The 21,708-nt window shown below is 48.6% G+C and overlaps 4 protein-coding genes across 5 annotated transcripts; 2 read left to right on the forward strand and 2 right to left on the reverse strand.

Annotated features, from left to right (window-relative positions):
• Positions 1 to 1,463: 1,463 nt before the first annotated feature.
• Positions 1,464 to 1,985, reverse strand: LOC147976434 (uncharacterized). The gene has a single exon (XM_087520859.1). It carries the CDS (start codon positions 1,983 to 1,985, stop codon positions 1,464 to 1,466), a length of 522 nt encoding a protein of 173 aa, XP_087376985.1.
• Positions 1,986 to 7,091: 5,106 nt separating this feature from the next.
• LOC125552531 (uncharacterized) lies at positions 7,092 to 11,942 on the forward strand. 2 transcript variants are annotated; one of them, XM_048716133.2, is made up of 3 exons: positions 7,100 to 8,525; positions 8,618 to 8,724; positions 11,583 to 11,942. In XM_048716133.2, the coding sequence occupies exons 1-3, from the start codon at positions 7,480 to 7,482 to the stop codon at positions 11,666 to 11,668; spliced, it is 1,239 nt and encodes a 412-aa protein (XP_048572090.2). In that variant the 5' UTR covers positions 7,100 to 7,479; the 3' UTR covers positions 11,669 to 11,942. The 2 variants fall into 2 exon arrangements, with proteins under 2 accessions (XP_087374916.1, XP_048572090.2); XM_087518790.1 differs by lacking the exon at positions 11,583 to 11,942 and having other exon boundaries at positions 7,092 to 8,525; positions 8,618 to 11,472.
• A 153-nt stretch (positions 11,943 to 12,095) lies between these two features.
• Positions 12,096 to 17,271, reverse strand: LOC125552530 (glucan endo-1,3-beta-glucosidase 4-like). The gene is made up of 5 exons (XM_048716132.2): positions 17,049 to 17,271; positions 15,845 to 15,948; positions 12,834 to 13,754; positions 12,715 to 12,742; positions 12,096 to 12,623 (listed from the first exon to the last, which is right to left on the reverse strand). The coding sequence occupies exons 2-5, from the start codon at positions 15,912 to 15,914 to the stop codon at positions 12,254 to 12,256; spliced, it is 1,389 nt and encodes a 462-aa protein (XP_048572089.1). The 5' UTR covers positions 15,915 to 15,948; positions 17,049 to 17,271; the 3' UTR covers positions 12,096 to 12,253.
• Positions 17,272 to 20,677: 3,406 nt separating this feature from the next.
• LOC147976435 (uncharacterized) lies at positions 20,678 to 21,247 on the forward strand. Its single transcript, XM_087520860.1, has one exon. It carries the CDS (start codon positions 20,678 to 20,680, stop codon positions 21,245 to 21,247), a length of 570 nt encoding a protein of 189 aa, XP_087376986.1.
• Positions 21,248 to 21,708: the final 461 nt, after the last annotated feature.

The raw sequence follows: 21,708 nt of genomic DNA on the forward strand, positions 1-21,708 counted from the left end.
ATCTATATACTTGGTAAAGGGTGGAAGGCTCGGCCTCTCGCCTAGTGTTTTGTTCCACTCTTGCCACCCTAGTTTCCGTCATATCGGTGTTATGTTCCCGGATTTTGTGTTCCTTACGCGGTTGGGTTATAATGGGAACCCCTTGATAGTTCGCCTTGATTAAACCTTTTCCAGCAATGCCCAACCTTGGTTTTAACATTTGCGACCTAGCCTTTTCTTTCCCTTGGGTTCTGCAGACTCAAGGGTCATCTTTATTTTAACCCCCCCGGGCCAGTGCTCCTCTGAGTGTTGGTCCACCTGTCAGCTACCAGTGGCCACCAGGGGCAACTCTGGGCTGGCCTACCCGTACCTAGGACAATCTGAGTGTGCCCTGAGAAAGAGATATGTGCAGCTCCTATCGGGATTTGTCGGCACATTCGGGCGGTGTTGCTGGTCTTGTTTTAACCTGTCGAAGTGTCTTGAATAACCGAGATACCGAGTCTGATCGGAATGTCTTGGGAGGAGGTCTATTCCTTCGTTGACCGTGAGAGCTTGTCATGGGCTAAGTTGGGACACCCCTGCAGGGATTTGAACTTTCAAAAGCCGTGCCCACGGTTATGGGCAGATGGGAATTTGTTAATGTCCGGTTGTAGATAACTTGAACCTTAACTTAATTAAAATGAATCAACCGAGTGTGTTACCGTGATGGCCTCTTCTCGGCGGAGTCCGGAAAGTGGACACGGTGTTGGAGTAATGTCTGCGCAGGTTGTTCTCTAGTTTCTCGCTCGTGCTTTGCCTCCTCTTCCCGCTCTCTTTTGCGTATAAGTTAGCCACCATATTTGCTAGTCGCTTGCTGCAGCTCCACTTATATTTACCTTGCCATACCTATAAGCTTAAATAGTATTGTTCGCGAGGGTGCGAGATTGCTGAGTCCCTGTGGCTCACAGATTACTATTACACCAGATGCAGGGCCTGATGATTCCGCTCCAGGAGACGCGTTTGAGCTCAAGTGGGAGTTCGACGAAGACTCTCAGCGTTACTATGTTTCCTTTCCCGATGATCAGTAGTGGTGGCCAGTTGGGGGTGAACGGGACCGTGTCGCATGTTGGGTTCTCTTCTATTTTGGCGCCGTAGTCGGGCCATGAGTGTTTTGATGATGTAATGTTATTTATGTACTTGATTGACGTGGTGAGTGTAAGCCAACTTTGTTATCTCCCCTTTATGATTTATTTTACATGGGATGTTGTGAAGATTGCCTAACTTGCGACATATGCCTTCAATGCGATTATGCCTCTAAGTCGTGCCTCGACACGTGGGAGATATAGTCGCATCGAGTGTGTTACAACTTCCGTGATGATAATTTTGGTAATGTCATGGAATACTTCTACGACAGCACAGGTATGACTATCTTGATTCTGTCATAAATTTGTCATGGATGTACATGCATGACAAAAAACGCGACCTACTGTGACAAACACGTGTCATCACGGAAGTGTATTTTTTTGTAGTGCACCCATCATGTTGCCGCCAAAAGCACCTCCCATGCCGCCAAAGCCACCTTCCATGTTGCCACCGAAGCCACCTCCCATGTTTCCGCCAAATGCACCACTCATGGAACCTCCAATCATGTTCATGTAACCACCCATGGCACCTCCCATGGCACCACCCATGGCATCTCCCATGCCTCCTCCCATGGCACCTCCCATGACTCCTCCCATCATCATTTGCCTCATGAGCATTTGCTTCTTCATGAGCATTTCATCGCGACAAAGTTCAACATATGCCTTTGCCTTGGCATTAAGAGTTGATGTGTCCATAAACATAAACTTGAGTGTCCTCTCTTCTACCATCTTCCTCTCGTCGGCCGCGACCTTCTTCTCCTCTAGGTCCACCTTCCTCTCCTCGGCCGCGGCCAACCTCTCCTCGGCTGCCGCCCTCTTCTCCTCGGCCGCCGCCCTTCTCCGCTCGGCCTCACTCCTCTCCTCTATTTCCTTCAGCTTCAACATTCTTTTCTCTTCGGCATACTCTTTCCTTGCCATGACAATGGCATCAAATCCTTCCTTGAGATCATTGTCTCTGGCCTTGGTTCCCTTCGCTTTCTTATTTCCATCGGGCCTATAAGATTTTGTCGGGGAGTGAGGAGTGGGGCTCGTCTCCTCAATGGTGACATCTTCTTCATCCTCAACCAACACACTCTTCTTCTTCGACAATTCAAAAGTCTCTCTAGTTTTCCACTTCTCCACATCCTTGAGCTCTTTGTAGCAATGATGAAAAGTGAAAGGTTTTCCTTTCCTTTTCTTCTTCTCGCCTTTCACGTTCCTCTCCCGAAACAATCCTTGTGCAATGATTTTCTACAATAAAATATATCATCATCAACATGTTGAACAAAGAGGAAATATTTGACAAAGCACGGACGAAGAGGAAATATTTACCAAATCACTATCACCGCAACCACTTGGGTTCATGCGAGCAACGTTTGACAAGCAACCGGCCCACTTTGAGCATTCGGCGTTGATGGTGGACCAACGTTGGTGTAGAGAGTCGCTCGAACGGAAGATACCACTTGTGTTGCGCTCATCAAAATACTCCTTGATGCGTTTCCAATAGGTGCTGACCGTTTGGTCGCTTCCAACGCTTGCATCTTGAGAGATTTTCTTCCAAGCGGTGCATATCAACACATCATCCGCGGTGCTATAATTTCCACTTCATCAAGATTGTCATCATCATATTGGGTTTCATATTCTTGTGACTCATATATGTAATCATCATTTGCCACATTTGTTGCGTGCATGAAATCTTCATCATCAACACTACAATTGCACGCACAAACAATCAAGAACACAAAAAATTTGGAACAACAAACGAGAGCACAACCGGAAAATTTATACCTTTGCGACATTTCCTCGAACATGTTGGAGGCGGTGGCCGTCGGCGTGGCCACATCTTCCTCCACGGCTGGTGGTGGCGGCGGGGGAGGTTGAGGAATGGATGTGTGGCTGCTGGAGGAGGCCGCCGGCCGCACCGTCCGCGAGTCGTCGCCCCGAGCCGCTGCGGCCGCCTTAGAGACCTTCGCCGGCCGCGTAGAACTGTCGGCCGGGTTGCGACTGCGGTTGGCCGGCCGTTTGACGCTGCCTCCTCGTCCCTTCGCCGGCTTCGCCGCCTGCGTGGTGGCCACCGGCCGGGGCGGCACCAATCCGAGCCCGCGGGCATGCCGCGGTTGCGGGCGAGATGGCAGCGGCGGCAGCGGTGGCAGCCACGTGGGTCAGCCCACCGGCTGCGGCGGCGACGGAGAAGGCGGCGGGGTCGTCGACATCGGACATGGCGGCGCCGGACGGCGGGGGCGGCGGTGGCCGGGAGGGTCACGGGCGGGCGGACGGGCGGGAAAGAAAATGAAGTGGCGATTGGGCGTTCGCGGGCGGCGGCTAGTTTTGGACCAGATGCATCTGGTGATGTATATTTGCATCGCGAGGTGTTGTATTTTACATCATGAAGAGGCCGCGGTCCTTTTTTTTGCATATGAACCGTCTGTTGAAGCAACATTTTTTGCCCCAGGCGATCCAAAAATTAGGTATTTTTACATATGTACCATCTATTGGAGATGCTCTTAGGCATTCCATTTTCTTTTTTCTTTTCGATTTAGATTTTGTATGGAATGTTTATCCAATATATAATTTTAAAGGAATATTAGAATAACAATGCAGTGAACGTTTGACAGCAATTACAAAAACGGTGAAGTTAATCAGACCGTAAGGCCAAGAGGTGCACAACGTTACGAAATTATGTGGGAGCGAGATCCAATGCTACAGGAGGTAGTAGCTAGTTCGTGGAGAAGAAATAGACCCACAAGCAACTTGGGTGCGGTGGCCAACTCCTTGAAAGAACTAATGAAGAATATCAAAGAATGGAGTAGTAATTTTTTTGGCCATGTGATACGTGATATAGAAAGGCTGCGGTTCGAGTTAGCTGGTCTTCAACAAAGGAATGCAGATAGGCAGACTATAAGGCAGAAGATGAACGAGCTTGACGAGCTTTTGTATCGAGAAGAGATGCTATGGTTACAACGCTCAAGGATTACTTGGTTGAAAGAGGGATAAAGGAACACCAAATATCTACACCGGCGAGCTGTATGGCGAGCGAGGCGAAATTATATCCAGCGGCTGCGCAAACTGGACGGCACTTGGTGTACTGCGCCCTCAAAGATGGAATTGATGACGCGGTCATACTTCTAGGAAGTGTTCACGAAAGACCCAACTCTCTCTCCTGATGTGGTCATCGAATGTATTGAGGAAAAAGTGATGGATGAGATGAACAATGTGTTATGCGTTCCATTCTTAGAGAAGGAGATTTCAGACGCGCTTTTTCAGGTAGGGCCATTAAAATCCTCCGGAACAGATGGATTTCCAGCACGGTTTTATCAGTGTAATTGGGCGATATTGAAACAGGAAATTGTTGCGGCAGTAATGGAGTTTTTTGTTATTAGAGTGATGCCTAATGGTGTTAATGACACGGCCATCGTCTTGATCCCTAAATTTCAATTCCCAAAAGAACTAAAGGATTTTAGACCGATTAATCCGTGTAATGTGATTTATAAGATTGTTTCAAAATGTTTGGTTAACCGACTACACCCTATTTTGTCTGAACTTATTTCGAAAAACCAGAGTGCATTTATTCCAGGGAGGCTCATTATAGATAATTCTATCATAGCATTTGAATGCTTGGATTTCATCCAAGAGGTTGGAGCCAGTTCACCGGCTTTTTGCGCATACAAACTAGACCTATCAAAGGCCTACGACCAGGTGGACTGGGTTTTTCTTGAGAAGGCTCTTAGTAAATGGGGATTCTCACAACAGTGGATTTCTTGGATTATGGCGTGTGTCACGTCAGTAAAATATTCGGTGAAGTTGAATGGAAAATTATTGGAGCCCTTCATCCCCTCCCGCAGCCTCCGACAAGGTGATCCTTGTCTCCATTTCTTTTTCTCTTTTGTTGCTGATGCTTTGTCTTTGTTGGTCAACAAGGCTATTTCGGAGGAGGGGCTGATGGGAGTGGAAGTATGTCGACGGGCACCTATGATCTCTCACCTGTTATTCGCAGATGATTCATTGTTGTTCTTTCACGCATTTGAGCAGCAAGCAACTATTGTAAAAGGTTTATTGAGCACTTACGCACGAGCTACAGGACAACTCATAAACCCCTCAAAGTGTTCCATCCTCTTCTCTAGTAATTGCAATGAGATGATGTCGGTGGAGGTTAAACGTATTCTGGAGATAACAAGTGAAGCTTTCGAACCCAAATATTTAGGGTTGCCGGTCCCAGAAGGGAGAATGTATAAGGGGAGGTTTGAAACTACTCAAGAAAGATTAAATAAGAGACTAGTTGATTGGAGCGAGCAATTTTTGTCCTCTGGTAATAAGGAAATATTAATAAATCAGTGGCATAAGAAATCCCTACATATGTTATGAGTGTTTTCCGCTTACCTGTATCGTTTGTGATGATCTTACTAAGTTGATGAGGCAGTATTGGTGGGGTGTGGAAAGAGGCAAAAGGAAGATGGCTTGGCTAAGTTGGGATAAACTGAGGCTGCCGAAGAGTAAGGATGGCATGGGATTCAGGGACATGCGCACTTTTAACCAAGCATTGCTAGCCAAGCAAGCTTGAAGACTGATTGAGTTCCCTGATAGTCTATGTGCACACATATTAAAAGCTAAATATTATCCTTATGGCAGCATCTTGGATACAGTATTTACTGAAAATTCGTCCGCAGTTTGGAAGAGAATTGCGCATGGACTAGAGCTTGTTAAGAGGGGTATTATTTGGAGGGTTGGGGATGGTGCATCGGTGAGGACATGGAGGTATCCATGGATTCCTCGACGATATGATTTTCGTCCTATCACCCCTAAAAGGAACTGCCGGTTTAACCGAGCGTCCGATTTCTTAGACTCAAATGGAGCGTGGATGGTGGAGCGGATCGAGGAGCACTTTTGGCCGATGGATGTTATAGAGATTCTGAAAATTCGTACCTCTTCAAGGAATAAACAAGATTTTATTGGCTGGTTTCCTGAACCTCACGGTATTTTCACGGTTAAATCGGCGTACAAGCTAGCTACAGAATCACATGATGATATTCATGCTGGTGGCGCTAGCAGTAACAGGCCGGACGGCGACCGGACAATTTCGAATTCTATATGAAAGTCTCGGGCACCTTTAAAGATGCGCATATTAGCATGGAAGGCGGCGAGCGGGGCATTAGCTACTAATTTGGGCAAGGTTCAACGTCATATATCAGCATGTTGTTCTTGTCCGGTATGTGGCAAGGAGAAAGAGAGTAGTTTTCATGCCATTATAACATGCATGCATGCTCGGCAAGTCTGGGAAGGTCTACGCAAGATTTGGTCATTGCTTGATGATGCACTATTAATTGATTCAGGGAAGGATTGGCTCTTGCAACTGCTATTAAAGTGTTCAGAACATACTAGGGACTTAGTAATTATGACCATTTGGCGAATATGGCAGCTACAGAACGACATGGCTCATGAAAAGGGTGAGACCTCGATTCATGCTACAGTTGACTATTTGGATAGCTATTACAAGTCGCTTCATTTAGCAAGAAATTTTACTACGAAAGAAATAATAAAAAGGGAAGATGCCAATTTCGGAGGAAGCCGTGTGGTGAGTAGTAAACGGTTGTCAACACCTGTACCATGGCCTCGGCCTCCAGCTGGTTGGGTAGCCTCCTCTGTTGATGATTCTTTTTCGAGCTGGGACAGGCGCGCTTCTGCCGGAATGGTACTGCGGAACAATGATGGTTCTATGATCTTTGCGGCATATAGGTACGTCTTTCATTGTAATGACACCCTTAAAGCGGAAATGCATGCAATAATGCAAGGCATGGCTTCGGCTATCCAACATTTAAATAAGTCGGTGATGGTTCAATCGGATTCTTCAAATGCATTGGCAACTCTTACCGGTGACACACTATCCAGATCAGCCTATAGTCATCTTGACGCTGAGATTAAGGCTCACCTGGATGTTAGGGAGTTTGTTCCTTGTAAAATTGGTAGAGAGAAGAATATGGTATCACATTTCTTGGCACATTATAGCCGTACCGAGTGTTGTACTGCGGTATGATTGAACTCGAGTCTTCCATGTTGTGAGGAGTTGGCTTGGGATTGTAACCCTATAATTTTGGAATAAAACTCCCTTTCATCCCGCAAAAAAAAAAATCAGACCCAAACTGAAAAAGAAAACTGAGCTATCCTGTACAATGAAGTTAATTTCTTCGGAGAGATTTTGGCCGTTTGATGTGAAAGCAAGGGACAGGATTGAACTGTGCAGGCACCTCACCTCCGTCCGTTGGGTCATTTGCAGAAAGGGCCTCGAAATGTCCAAATTGCTGCGACAAGTGCATACATCCTTCTCCCCCAAATCCTCACCCACGGGACTCACACTCTCTCTCACCAAAACCAAACAAAAACTAGGGTTTCCGATTCCGGCGACGCGATGGTCGACGGCGCGGCGGATGAGCGCGAGCCCCATCCTCGACCCCAGGAAATGGCCTCGCTGACAATCCCCGACGAGCTATCGGTGGAGATATTCCTCCGCATTCCCAACCCAGCCGACCTTCTCCGCGCCTCCGCCGCCTGCGTCTCCTTCCGCCGCCTCATTGCCGACCGCTCCTTCCTCCGGCAGTACCGCAAGCTCCACGCTCCGCCCCTTATCGGCCTCCTCGACCACGAACGCAAGGTCTTCTACCCCGCGGTCCCGCCTCACCCCTCCGCGCCGGCAGCCGGCGCCGCGGCCCTAGCTGCCGACTTCTCCTTCTCCTTCCTCCCCGCCCCCGCCACCGATTGGCGCGTCCAGGACGCCCTCAGCGGCCGCGTCCTCCTCGACAGAGCCCCCCAGCACGACATCGATAATAGGCACAGACTGGTCTTCCCGGAGCTGGTGGTGTGCGACCCCTTGTACCGTCGGTACCTCCTGCTTCCCCCAATCCCTGCCCACCTAGCCGCTACGGTGAAGCGTCCACTCTGGATAAAACCGCATCGTTACTGCGAGACCTTCCTCGCTCCCCCAAGCGACAGCGACGAGGAGGCATCCGCGGCAGAAGAGACGTCTTTCAGCGTGGTCTGGATGGCACAGTGCAATGCTAAGCTGATTGCCATTGTCTTCTCGTCAAGCACAGGGCAATGGCGAGCCATTTCGTCCCTGAGCTGGAGTGATTTATTACCTGGCTTGCTATCGTCCACAGGGTTGGCTCTGTTCTCCTTGCGGCAATACGCCTATGGGCTCTTCTATTGGGTGACAGATTGGAGGGAAAAGTTTCTGGCGCTTGACTCCCGGAGGATGAAGTTCTCCATTGCTGAACCCCCACCTGAGATGAGATATTTACACGGTGTGGATATAGCCATTTTGGAGTCAGGGGAAGGCAGGTCCAGGATGTTTGTGCGTACCGAAGGCACAAAATACCTCAACTATACCACTGGGCGAAACAATTGTGGGAGTTCCATCCAGTGGCAGTTGGAGAGGACAATCTCACTGGATTCTGGGTATGTGTTGATAGTTCAACAGGGAGGCACTTATTCCTATATCAGCGCCAAAGCTCATCGCTTGATCGAGCCTTTTTCTCGCTGGATGCCAGGACATTCCAGCTTGAGAGGGTGTTTGCCTCAAATTCATGCATCCCCAATGCGCGCGCATATAGCAGCTTTCCACCATCATTGTTGTTGACACCAACAATATCAAGTGGTAAACTTTGTGCTGCATCCTTATTTTCCCACTTCCCTCCATACTTGGTACTTCATTATTGTTATCTGTTATTCTTGCTTACACAATTTGGTAGTTGTTACCTTTCAGCTCAGGAATATATGAATAATTTTCTAGTAGCCATCTCAAGATAGTTAGATTAGTAAAGGAAGGATCTTACTATGATATACATGAGTAGCATACTTCATTATTGTTATCTGTTATTCTTGCTTACACAATTTGGTAGTTGTTACCTTTCAGCTCAGGAATATATGAATAATTTTCTAGTAGCCATCTCAAGATAGTTAGATTAGTAAAGGAAGGATCTTACTATGATATACATGAGTAGCATACTTCATTATTGTTATCTGTTATTCTTGCTTACACAATTTGGTAGTTGTTACCTTTCAGCTCAGGAATATATGAATAATTTTCTAGTAGCCATCTCAAGATAGTTAGATTAGTAAAGGAAGGATCTTACTATGATATACATGAGTAGCATCCTTGAGGCATCATGGAATTTTAGAAAGCACTGCAACAACAATAACAACAACAACAACAAAGCCTTTAGTCCCAAACAAGTTGGGGTAGGCTAGAGGTGAAACCCATAAGATCTCGCAACCAACTCATGGCTCTGGCACATGGATAGCAAGCTTCCACGCACCCCTGTCCATAGCTAGCTCTTTGGTGATACTCCAATCCTTCAGGTCTCTCTTAGAAAGCACTGCGCCGCAATTTTTTTTTGCCAAGCTAATGTAGAGGGAATGCAAGTTTAAACCAGGACATTGCTACCAGTTCACCTTTAGATTGTTTTATCTCAGACACATTTAGTCAAGTCAAGCAGGACTTATGCTGTCCACTTTTCTGTATGGTTTTAACACAAGTGATATGACATGTGTTATATTGACATTTATTTTTTGATTTGAGAAATTTGTACAAGAGTTTCTCCAATTACGAGTGATTATGACCAGTTTCTTCTCTATCTTGATGTTGCATTAAACCATTGTTCTGAAACTTATATAGCTGACAAGTGAGACCATAGATCATTTTTTTCTCGTCATCTATATGTAAGACATGCATAATCCTATATGTGAGATCCAAACCCTATTTAATTCAGATCGATGCTTAGAATACTTCCTTTCTTTATTTGTGTTTGACATTAATTCAGTAGTTTGTCAATCCGTGCACCTCTACATCTTTATTCTGAATTCTTATTTGACAGTCGATGACCCTAACCATTGATTCTTTATCAAACAGAAATTGGATGGTTACATGTTTTTTAATTATGTGAAATTTTATGGTTTCACAATCTCAAAGTATTGACTGTTTCCTCACAAAATTATCAAACGACACCAAAAATTACCACTGCACGCAGCCTGTGTACCTTACACATAGTCTTCTTTTTTAATGGATTTTTCAGCACTGTAAGTTGAGGAGGGAAAGTAGGTAAAAGCTCAAGGCTTCATCGGTTAGAAATTGCATTTTTAATCTCCTTCCCTTGAAGCAGGGTAATACTGGGTTTGGTGTAGATGGATTCCTAACACTATAACCTGCATGCATATGTTTCTGCTTTTTCATGTGAAGTGGTGATGGGAAAGAAAGGGGAAACATAATTAGTTTCTTCCCTAAGTTAATCTTAAAGGGTCTATGGATAACATTGGAAACTTCTGCATGTTTTGATAATAATATCTCAAAGTGGTGTAAGTCTTCTTTTACATTTCAAATTACCATACTTTTTCGTGGAATACATGTTATTCATGTATATTTATTTTATGTTTTTAAAATGCTAGCCCGTGCGCCTGCACGGGTTGATGACTAGTATACATATAATCAGGATAACTATGGCTTCCAGGTACTAACTCCCCAGCAGCAGAAACCTATTAGTAAAAATGCAGAAGTTAAATGTACTTACAGAACAAGGGAAGTGATTATGTATCAGGGCAATACACTCGTAGACGGTTAAATCGATACCATACAGAAATCAAATACGAGAAAAGTATAAAAATTGAAAATTGTGAATTATCATAATTTAGTTTTTCCTTACCACTGTGCTTTAATGGTGATACTATTTGCGTTCTTATATGCATAACAATATACTCCCTCTATAAACTAATATAAGACGTTTTAGATCACTACAGTTTGCAGAGGAATAGTCATTTATGGGTCCTTACCAATGAAGGGGTAACAGTAGATATGCGTCATTGGATCATGCAAAATTAGTGTCTCATATTAACTTGGGAATATCTTAAAATCTGTCAATTCTCTTTGTTAAAAATCTCCCCTTGGTAATGAGCAGCTAGAGAAGAACATTTATTTTTCTTACATTTCTTTGTTGGCAACTAAATTATACTAGTAAAATAGAATACCTCATGCAGTAGCGGCTGAGTTCCGCAGCTCTTTAGGGAGCTTATAAGAAACCTTCACTGTTGCGTTTGTATGGTGGAACTTTGCCTTTGTATACTGTTCCATGTGACCCCCTGCCAATCACAAGATTGTTTATATGACGGAAGATACACAGAGTAAAGTTAGTTTAATGCTGCTACTGCAACCGTGAGTTTTTAGTAGAGATTTGGTATATGCTATACTTGGTAATTTGTGAGGTTCTGAAGCTACACACTGTTCTAGAGCTTTAAGTTTATTTTTCTAAGCACCCACTTCTCTTTGTTTACATGCTTTTGTCAATGTGGTTTGGTTTAAGCTTTGATATTTCATCTCAGTTTCCCTAACCGTGCTTTTCCTGCAAGCGATGCACCGAGCGTTGCCGATGCTAAGGCCTACCTTCTGTTCCTGTTTATTCGTATGCTGTTTAATATCCACAGTTGAATACACTTCATATTTTGATATATTGCCATATTGGACAGGCATTGCAAACAGCGGGGCTGAGAAGGAGACACCGGAACAAGGCTGTGCTGCAAGCTCAAGCACAGAGTCACCAAAGTCAGAGTAGTGCTAATGCGGATGCCGAACTCAGACAATTAACCACTATTCCGCCATGTTGGTCTTGTAGTAGCGGTGTGGCAATCTAGCATTAACCCGGAGTTTATCTTGTGTGCCTTGATCCGACGATGAGTATCGCGCTCGCCGGGTAAGGTAGAGACAGTGAGAGTGCGTTAATGGCGTTTTGTTCAACCACAAGCAGTAGGTTAACTAAGAGTATGTAACCAGTCGACGCGATTGCGATCTTGTGGTATGCCTGCCAATCTCTGTACCTGGTACTGCTACAACTGCATGTGTTGGACACAGTGGACAGACTTCAGTTTGCTCAAGACTGCGAGTATGCTAATGAGTACTACATCAAATTGTCTAACAATTTAATCCGTTACTAATGAGTACATCGAATTGTGTCGACAATTTAATCGGTATGTTCGCCTGTATATCGTATATCGATATTGTTCTGATTGTGCTGTAGTATATTTTACAACGCTGCTAATAGTACATGTTACTAGTATGGAGTTGTCAGGGCGACAGGGTGACACCCGACAAGAACGGGCGTGATCTCTCTATAGCTAATTCAAATACACACTCACATAATTTACATCAGATCGGGCGACGCGACGAGGACGGCAAGAACAATGGCGGACAGGAGAGTGGAGGCGGCCAAAGAGGCGACGTGGCGGCACCCGGTGCCGTAAGGCTCGAGGGTGCCGCTCGGCCCGAAGGTCCCGCTCCCGTTGAAGCTCCCCGGCGGGCCGAACGCCGACGGGGGACCGAAGCCAGACGGTGGGCCGAACCCAGACGGCGGACCGAAGCCACCCGCGGGAGGGCCGAAGCCGGTCGGAGGGGGCCCGAAGTCGGACGGAGGGCTGGAGCCGACCGGAGGCGCGAGGCCACCCGACGGAGGCGCGAGGCTCGTCGGAGGGCTGGCGCTCGGCACGCTCGAGTTGGAGCCCCCTGCCATGGTGCTGCAAGCATGCACGAAATCGATACCGTGTCAGACTTGTGAAATGATCTTGGAGCAAAAGTATGCTGAGTGTCGCGAGAAATGACGCTCACCTTCCCGCGAAGACGCACGATCCCGAGCCTGCAAGGAGCGATCACCATGAAAGAATCAGAGAACATACATCCATGGCGGTACAGGAGATGGAAGAAGCTGTGCCAGACTGCATGCTTACTGGGGTCGGTGGCGGTGGTGGTGGCGGTGCCGTTGAAGGAGCAGGTGGCGCCCGTGCTGGCGCCCTTCTGGTAGTAGTCGTTGTAGGCGTAGGAGGCCAGCGCCGCCAGGTTGTTCTGCCTGTAGCAGGCCCCGCCGGGCTGGATCGCCGAGCAGTCGGCCTGGCCCTGCCCGCACGCCCAGCTCAGCCCCGCCTGCAGCGCCGCCGGGTCCGCGTTCTGCAGCGCCACGCAGAACGTCCCCGCCGCCAGCGACCGCCTCCCGCCGCCCCCACCGGCAGCATGACGCAAGTGGCCGCGGTACACCACCGCGCCGCCGAGCCCCTCGGGCTCCGCGGCGATCAGCGGGACGCCCGAGAAGCCGAGCGCCCGCATCGCGGCGTACGCGTCGTCGGCGGCGGCGGCCTCCCGTGCGCGGGCCTGCTTGAGGAAGAGCGGCGAGCCGGTGTCGCTGAGGAACCGCAGGAGGTGCCCCGCGACGCTGGCGTGCCAGGACGGGGCGAGCGGGACCGACGACAGCGCGGTGGACACCCTGACGCGGCCGTCGAGGCGGGCGGCGGCGAGCGCGGCGTGGAGGTTCAGCATGGCGGGGACCAGCGAGTAGGCGGCCCCGGGAGAGCTTGACAGGACGTCGTCTCCCGCCAGGACGTGCGTGATCATGGTCGCCGGGAGGAACGGCGCCACGTTGGCGGCGACCCAGAGCTGGGCCTCCTCCTTGAACTCCGCCATGTGGTGCAGCCGCGAGTTGGGGACGGTGACCATGACCTCCGCTCCGGTGTTGGCCAGGGATCGCAGCAGCCGGTGGTCTGCTCCGCCGCACACGCGCGCCTGCTTGGTCTGCTTAGACTGCACGAGTTTTGCCAAGTCTGACGGAGAATTCTCGGCCTCCGAGGGGAGCATCGTGTCGTCCCTCATAGAAGTGCCTGCCCATCATCAAGGTAAATTTGAGTTCAGTTGGCACTTGCCAGTGACTGCCAGTGTGTAGTAAAGATTTTTTCTCGTTTGACCGCATCATTGGAGCGTCTTCGTATTAGCTGCACGTTACGGCCACGCATGGCTTCAGGTTTCAGTCTGTTCAGTGCTTGAGTGGCAAATATAATTAGGGATAACTGAAGTTAAAAGCTTTTACATCCCTCCGTTTCTTAAATACATAAGTCTTTTAGAGATTCCACTACAAACTATATACAGATGTATATAGATTATTTTAGAGTGTAGATTCACTCATTTTACTCCATATATAGCAGTGGCGTAGCTAAAGGGTGGCTAGGGTGGTCCATGGGCCACCCTGGAATTTCCCCATAGCTTGTATATAGTGTAGTAAAAATATATTTCTTTGTAAATAAATAAACTTATGTAAATAAAAATTATTGATGGACCATCTTGGTTTATTGGGCTGGCTACGCCACTGGTATGTAGTCTATAATGGAATTTTTAAAAAGACTTATATATTTAAGAATGGAAGGCATACTTTTCGGGGGCATGCAAATATGATGGGGCGCCCAAGTGGATCCACCCCTTTGACTGTATGGAGTACTCTCTGGAAGCTGCAATGTCCACGTAAAGTGCAGACTTTTGGTTGGAGAATTTTGCAAGGAATTATTCCGCTTCGAGCTATCCTTACTAATAGGCATGTTGGTTCAAATGGTGCATGCCCCATCTGTCATCAAGGCGCCGAGGACATCCGACATCTGCTATTCTTGTGCACTAATGCATGGTCCCATCTTGGGTTAACTCATATCATTGACCAAGCGATACATGTTGACAGATCAGGTTCGGCCATCTTTGAATATATACTCTCACTGCCGGATCAACAAGTAGCTATGCATCCATCTTTGAACTTCAAACAGGTTATAGCCGTGGGAGGTTGGTACTTATGGTGGATCAAAAGACAAATAATGCATAATGAATCGGTTCCACCACAGTGGAGATGCGCGTTGTCAGTGCTATCCATTGCGAGCAATCATCAGAGGGCGTCATCGCTCACCCCTAGTTTCGCTGAAGCAAAATGGAGTAAGCCAGACCCTCAATTTATTAAATTGAATGTTGATGCAGCTTTTTATCCAGATGAAGGTGCGGGGGCTACAGCGGCCATACTACAGGATGTTAGAGGAAACTTTGTGGCGGCACAATGCAAATTTATCCCTTTCGTTGCAGATGCGATCACTACAGAAGCTTTGGCAATGAGAGACGGTCTAGTTTTTGCTAATTCTCTTGGATTCAATCGGTTGGAAGCGGAATCAGACTCCCTACAGGTTATTAACTTCTGTAATGGTCAAACTAGATGGTGGGACTCAGCGGCGGCAATCTTCGTGGAATGTGTGGATACTAGTTCGTTGATCGGGAAGGTCATTTGTAAGCATTGTTATCGTTCTTGTAATCAAGCAGCTCATGCACTAGCTAATTTTGTTTCTGTAATAAATCTTTTTTCAGTTGGTTGGATGAGCCTTTTGGCTGTGTTTGTGTTGTCCGTAAGCTCATAGACGATGTAAACATTGTTTAATTTTAATAAAGCTAGCCAGGCCTTCCTAAAAAAAAGAACGGAAGGAGTAGTACGTAAGATAGTTAGGTAGGCGCATCATTCAGTTTCTTGGACACGAGGCCACAACCGATGAGCTAGCTCTTGTAGTACGCGTGTCGCGTCTGCTTCTGCTTTTTTGCTCATGACTCAACGCAAGATAAGAGTCTTGAAAGGGGAACGCACAAGCATCGCAGCTTAGAAAGTCCCTTTGTGCTGCTGCACGCTTTCAAGAAAACGAAAATGAAAATAGAACTCTGTCTGTCTGTGTGCCGTGCCGTCGCGTCTTTGGGAAAAGACGCCACCTCATGTAGTGCCGCCATGTTACATCCTTTCTGTCATGCTTTCCTGCTTTCTACGATGCTCTACGTACGTCCGTCCGGGAACGTATGTCGAGTTAAGTTACGAATCTTGGGCCGGGGACAGAAAGGAAAGCGAGAATGGAACCCTGCACCGGCAACCCCGTGCTGAAGCCGGAGCACAAAAGCAGTCACATACCTGACGCCGCGTTGGAGAGAAGAAGAAGGACGAGGGTAAAAACGCGTCCCTGCCATCTCTCGCGCAACATTGGAGCCTCTTCCTGCGTGCGACGATGCAAACACCTATGCAAACATTGGAGCAGATATGTCAGAACATATACCTATGCAAACAATGAAATTTTGTAATCTGTCCATAAAAGTAATATTCCAGCCGTAAGGAGACTTCGGAAAGACCATGAATTATCGTGAGTGGTTATTCCCTCCGTCCGAAAAAGCTTGCCCCTTAAATGAATTTATTCAGCATCAAATTAGTGCTACATACATGTATTTGAAAAATAAGGTTTGGACAAGTTTTTTCAGACGAAGAGAGTATTATTTTCCGGAAAACATGGCATGGTATACGCGGGCCTGCGGCATTATTCGAGCTCCATGATGCGTGCATGCTTCCAGACGGATCGCCACCAGCAACGCTAGTCCTACAACAGCAGGACACGACGCCCCACGGAAAGAAGGAAACAATACAATTGATCGAGGAGAAGAAGATGGAGTGGAACACTTTGGTCACTGTTGTTACGGCCGCGTGTGACACCGACCGATGAACCGATTCCATCAAAAGCGTCAACATCTGATAGGGCCACGATTGCATGCATAGTCCAAGGACAGTTACGTTTATATATCATCCGCGCAACACAATTTGGTGGGTAAACGGGGACACCTAACACTATCCCTATCCTGACAAGCATGCCTCATCACGATTTAGCGTAACTAGTTAACTGGTTTATCTAGCTATAGCTCCTGATTAATTAGCTAACAGCGGCTTCTTTTGGAGTAATACTGCAAACGGGCGGTTCATGGAAAGGAAACGCTGCTCTTGGGTAAGAACATATCCTGCTATTTTTGTTCGTAGCTGAGGTATGTAAGCTCCATGGATGGATGGAAGAAGGAAAAACACACAATTGTTGGGTTGGAGAGGTTCTTCCTGACACCGTTATTAAGCTTAATTTGGCTACCCTGCTGCATGCTTACATATTCTTGAGGAAAGTAATCGGGCAATCTAATCTAACCTAATCTTTCTATATGCATGTGGAAGCGGTTGAATTCAACTTAATTGTGAAGCTAAAAGAGAAGGAATCGTATCTCAAAACAAGCTAGAGAATTTAAGAAAAAAGGGCAAGCTCAATTCGGTGAAGGAGGAACTGGCGACGATGGCCACACATACATACCTGAACTCGGCTGGCCGGCCCCAAGAAGCTGGCCAGATCTTGCTATGCTTGCTTCTCCCGGACGAAAAGCTACTGTGTGTATGGTGGAAACGAGAAGTTGTTAACGGTTAACTAGACTAGTCCCCTGGATCGATCCGCTCCTCGTGTTTCTTGGAGCCTGCAGTCGGCAGCGGGGAGAGGCCTTCGCTAGGGGCTCTATGTATGCCTGACCATGTGAGCACAAGCGTATGGCCTTTTTTATACGCGCACTATGCAACCACAATCACGCTGACGTGCACACACACGGCTGACTGTGATTGGGTGATGCCGCGACCAAGAGATGCCAAGGCGGTGCAGCGGCGAGGCCGCGAGAGAAAGTGCTTGCCGACTTGTGTCGTGTGTGGCTGGCTCGTACGCACTGCACGCGGCAAAGGAGGAAAGAAGAGACAGGTTAAGTTTGCTTGTGTGTGTGTTGTCCGCCGTCATTCCGTTCGTTAAACGAGTGTCGGATGAAGATGAAGCCTCTAATTCGTGGCGTCGGTCGCTGCGCGTGTCGCCGAAACATCAAGATTGTTTGATGCGCGTTCTCATTCGCCACACCACCAATCCTGAAATAAATCTGAAGATGATATGCCGGCTTAGTTTTTTGAAGATGCTCATAAAAATAAAATATGCGTATGTGTTTATACGGATGAATATATGCGCGTATGTATGAGCGTTTGTGTCTGTACCGCGTTCAAAAAGTTTACGTGGACGTGTGGTGGTGTTGGGTGCAACTTCAAACCCAAACTCACCCTACGGAGAGACAGCCTACCGCAACGGTGCGAGTGCGAACCCAGCTTCGAGTTCGTCAAACCGAATCGACGGCAGGTGACCCATCCTCCGCACGTCGCCGTCCAACGGCCCCTCGAAACATGCATGATCCCTTACTTCTCTTTATTTATTTATTATTATCTCTCCGCCGAATAATCCCTATCCCTCCTTTATCCGACGCCGACTCAAAAGCAAAGCATGGCCTATGCTCTTGATTAAGCCGACTCAAAAGCAAAGCATGTTAGCATGGCCTGTGTTGTTGATTAATTAGCTAGCCAATCCCGGCTTACTTTCACAGTCTGGTGACGCCAACTCGTGGATATCCTCATACCATCCCTGCTTTCCGGTGTCACCAGCGCCAAGGTTTTCCGTCTAGTTGCACCAAGAAAAAGGTAAGGCTAAAAGGAAATTCCCTCCTTTCTTCTGGCTTTAGGATACAAAAAAAAAAGCGTTGCAAATTGGCTGACCGATCTCGTGCGTGATTGGCCGCCTCGCCACCCATGCTACGCGATAGAGCCCACACACCGCTCTGGGTACTCTAGGGCAACTCCGATGCGGATCACCAAAACATACTTTAGAACGGCGGCTGGTGTTGCTGGAACGAGGGCAGCGGCAATGTTGGAACGGTGTTGGCGTTGCTGAAACTAGCCGACGCCGATGTTGGAACGGTGGGGGAGGGGGGGGGCGTTGCTACGATTGGTCGATACCAATGTTGGAACGACGTCTAGCGTTGCTGGAATTGGCCGACGCCATTGCTGGAACAACGACCGGTGTTGCTGGAATGAGGGCCTACATGAGTGTTGCAACCCCAGCACGGCAAATGCTGGAACCTACCGGCGGCACTATTGGGCCGGCGGCTGGTGTTGTTGGAATCGGGCGGCGGGGCTGCAACCCTAGCACAACAGTGCTGGAACAACATCTAGTGTTGGTATGAGCCGAATGGTGGTGCCGCTGCGAGCCAATGAGGTATGTGTTGATGCTGCAACCGCGAGGGGGGGGGGAGGACATCCTGCTTGATGAGAGAATGTGGGGAAGGGCACCACAGCTAATGTTGGAGTGCCGCCACACCAAGAGATCCCTCTGCAGGGATGGGGCGGGGTGTAGAAGGGGAGCACATCTCTCAGGAGGAGCCTTCTGGGGAAGAGGGATTTGACGTGAGGAAGGAGATGACCGGTGAAGGATAGGGACAACTTGTGGGGCCGATCGAGCAACTGAAGCGATGCGAAGAGCGAAGCGCGAGGTGATGGATCGGTCGCTTGTGATGGTCGACCTGCGCTATCGTCGGCCTTCTGATATGTATTTAGCCAGCCTTCTTTTCTCTTCTCTATCTCTACTGCAGGTAGAACGTTTCGTCCAACCTTAAGTATGTTCCCAGCTCCCTCTCTCGGTTTTGCCCCTAATTATCCTCCAACCTTACGTACGCCCCCTCCCACCCCCCTTCTTGCTTTTGCATCGTCCCCGTTAGGAGACAAGCAATTGCCTTAACAAATCCAGGGCTAACGGCTCCAAGCTAACAGACACGTCACAAAGACCTTTTGCAAAAAAAGCATCAGGATAATGGGGCTATTTGGATGGTAGCCAAGAGCTACCACGCCAAAAAATGGGCGTTGACTGGAAACATGGGCACTCGTTTGGATAGTGGCCAAATCTACGGAGCCTTACTAATTTTTTGGCTCGCTGTTCAGATTCCATGCCCGCGAGCTGGCGGAACGGAGGCGGCCGTTTCTCTCGCCAAAATATTGGCACGCCCTGTGTTGGTCGAGCTGGCCAGGGCGAAATCCAAACAGCCCCAATGTGACATTGGGGGTGGAGTGGGCACCAAAGCCACATTCTAGTGCCCAGTCGAGTTCACCTTGAGTTGTTGACATGATAGAGGCAAATCATACCCCTCGCACGAGGTCATCACCGAGTCCACCTTCGTATGCTCCATTGACAAAGGCGAAGCAAGGCTCGGGCATAGCTCCAGAAGCTCGGTCACGATCTATAGCACCAGAGCCACGACATAGGGATCAAGGCAGACATGGATTGGGAGTTGTCCCGAACATGAGGACGAGGGGAGAAACAACCATATAGCTCTGCTCCAGTATCCTCTACGGAGCCAACACCGACCTCACCAAGATGATGCACCATCAGAGAGGTCTGCAACATAGTCGGCCCAAAAAAAGCCTGCTCAAAGCAACCTTTACTTGCCGTAGGATGCTCCCAACACACGCCAGCAAGCCTTGCAGATGCTCAATTTGAACCACCAGAGCGGACTGTAGCACCACATCAGACGGGTGTGCCAAACCAACAGTTACGGATACATCCGACATTCAAGACCCACGATGAAGCGTCTTGGAGGGGAGCGCAGATTTGGTCACACCCTCACAAGTCACATGAAGCCAGAGCTTGACGATGCTCGGTGTTGAGGCGGGACGCAGGCGGCACAACAACGGCATGCTAAGTGAGCTGAGTGGACGCCTAGTTGCGTAGCAGATCCATAATCTTATCAGCGTGTTATATTGGCTCTTCGTGCTTTCTACGACCCAAAGCATGTGCAGCTGCATCTAAGAGCATCTTCTACAGCCGCGTCAAAAGACGCGCGCGCGGTAAACTAGATTTTTAGCACGCGAGGACGTTTTCGCGCGCTCCAACAGGGGCGAAAAACTAGCGCGCGCCAGAAACGATTGCGCGCGCGGAAAAAGGCGGCAGCTCGCGCGCTATTTTTGACGCACCGCTTTCAGCACGTCTATAAATTGCGACGCTCGCCGCGCGGCTATCCACACGCACCTCTCCCGCTTCCTCGTAGCTTCCTTTGCTTCCTCACTGCTCCAGCGCCCCGTCACCGACGCGCCACCATGCCGCGCCGCCGAGGAGCGTCGGGCTACCGCTGCGTCTGTCAGCGCCCCAACGGCTGGTACTACGCCGAGATCCGGTCCGGCGACATCTGGCTCGACCTCAGCACCTTTCCAGACTGCGCGTACGACGCCGCCTGCGCGTACGACGTGGCGGCATGGCGCCTAGACAGGCCGCGCACGCAGATGAACTTCCAGGACATGTACATGCGCCAGCAGGCGCAGGACGTCGCCCCTCCGCCTCGTCTTATCACGGACGAGGGCCGTGCGGAGCACACTCGGCGGCAGCGCCGCCTCCTCATCGCCGAGGAGGACGAGCGAGGCATGGCGGAATGGCACCGGCGCCATCCGGAGAACGTCGCCAACGAGCAAGCCTACTGGGCAGAGAGGACAGCAAAGCGCCGCGCGGATCGGTTGGAGAGGCGTCGGCGGAAGGCCCTGGCGCTATCGCAGTGCGATATCGTTGAAAATGATGGGCAGTCGATCTTTTCGGCTAATGATCCTCGTTGGGACGACATGTGGCTCGATATCTCGAACCAGACCAACGAGGATGATGATGATGACGACGACTGAGAATAGGTTGTAGTTGCACTATCTAGTAGTTTTTTTTATGTCGTTGCACCATAGTTTTATCTATGTATACTATGGAACTATGTAAAATATATATGTATCGTTTTTATCTATGAATTTTATTTAGTATCGTTTTTATTTAAAAATATTTACGCAATGTTTATGCGATACGCGCTGCATTTTAACGCGGCTGCTGGAGCTACGCGCGTGCGCTAAATTTTAACACGGCTGCTGAAGCCAGCGCTGCCCGCCACGCTTTTACAGACGATAGACACGCTGCAAACTACTTTTTAGCGCGTCGCGCTCTGTTGGAGATGCTTAAAAAAGACATGCGGAGCGGCCGGACCGCACACGCTGGAGCATGGCTGACGGAATCTCAATTTGATGTAGGCCTTCTCCGCAACAGACTGGTCGAAAGCGAGAATGTTCGTCAGGGCCAAGGACCGTGGCCAACATGCTCATCT

The sequence above is a fragment of the Triticum urartu genome, chromosome 4A (assembly GCF_056163025.1).
Source record: "Triticum urartu cultivar PI428250 chromosome 4A, HENAU_Tu73, whole genome shotgun sequence".
In the NCBI taxonomy this organism is placed as follows: domain Eukaryota; kingdom Viridiplantae; phylum Streptophyta; class Magnoliopsida; order Poales; family Poaceae; genus Triticum; species Triticum urartu.

Coding starts and splice junctions, on each gene's coding strand:
- LOC125552531 (XM_087518790.1), top strand. CDS start 7,480: ATGGTCGACGGCGCGGCGGATGAGCGCGAGCCCCATCCTCGACCCCAG. Junction 8,526..8,617: donor ACAATCTCACTGGATTCTGG/GTATGTGTTGAT, acceptor GCTGGATGCCAG/GACATTCCAGCTTGAGAGGG.
- LOC147976435 (XM_087520860.1), top strand. CDS start 20,678: ATGCCGCGCCGCCGAGGAGCGTCGGGCTACCGCTGCGTCTGTCAGCGC.
- LOC125552530 (XM_048716132.2), bottom strand. CDS start 15,914: ATGTTGCGCGAGAGATGGCAGGGACGCGTTTTTACCCTCGTCCTTCTT. Junction 13,755..15,844: donor TCTCTCCAACGCGGCGTCAG/GTATGTGACTGC, acceptor GATGATGGGCAG/GCACTTCTATGAGGGACGAC. Junction 12,743..12,833: donor CACCACCGCCACCGACCCCA/GTAAGCATGCAG, acceptor CGCTCCTTGCAG/GCTCGGGATCGTGCGTCTTC.
- LOC147976434 (XM_087520859.1), bottom strand. CDS start 1,985: ATGTTGAAGCTGAAGGAAATAGAGGAGAGGAGTGAGGCCGAGCGGAGA.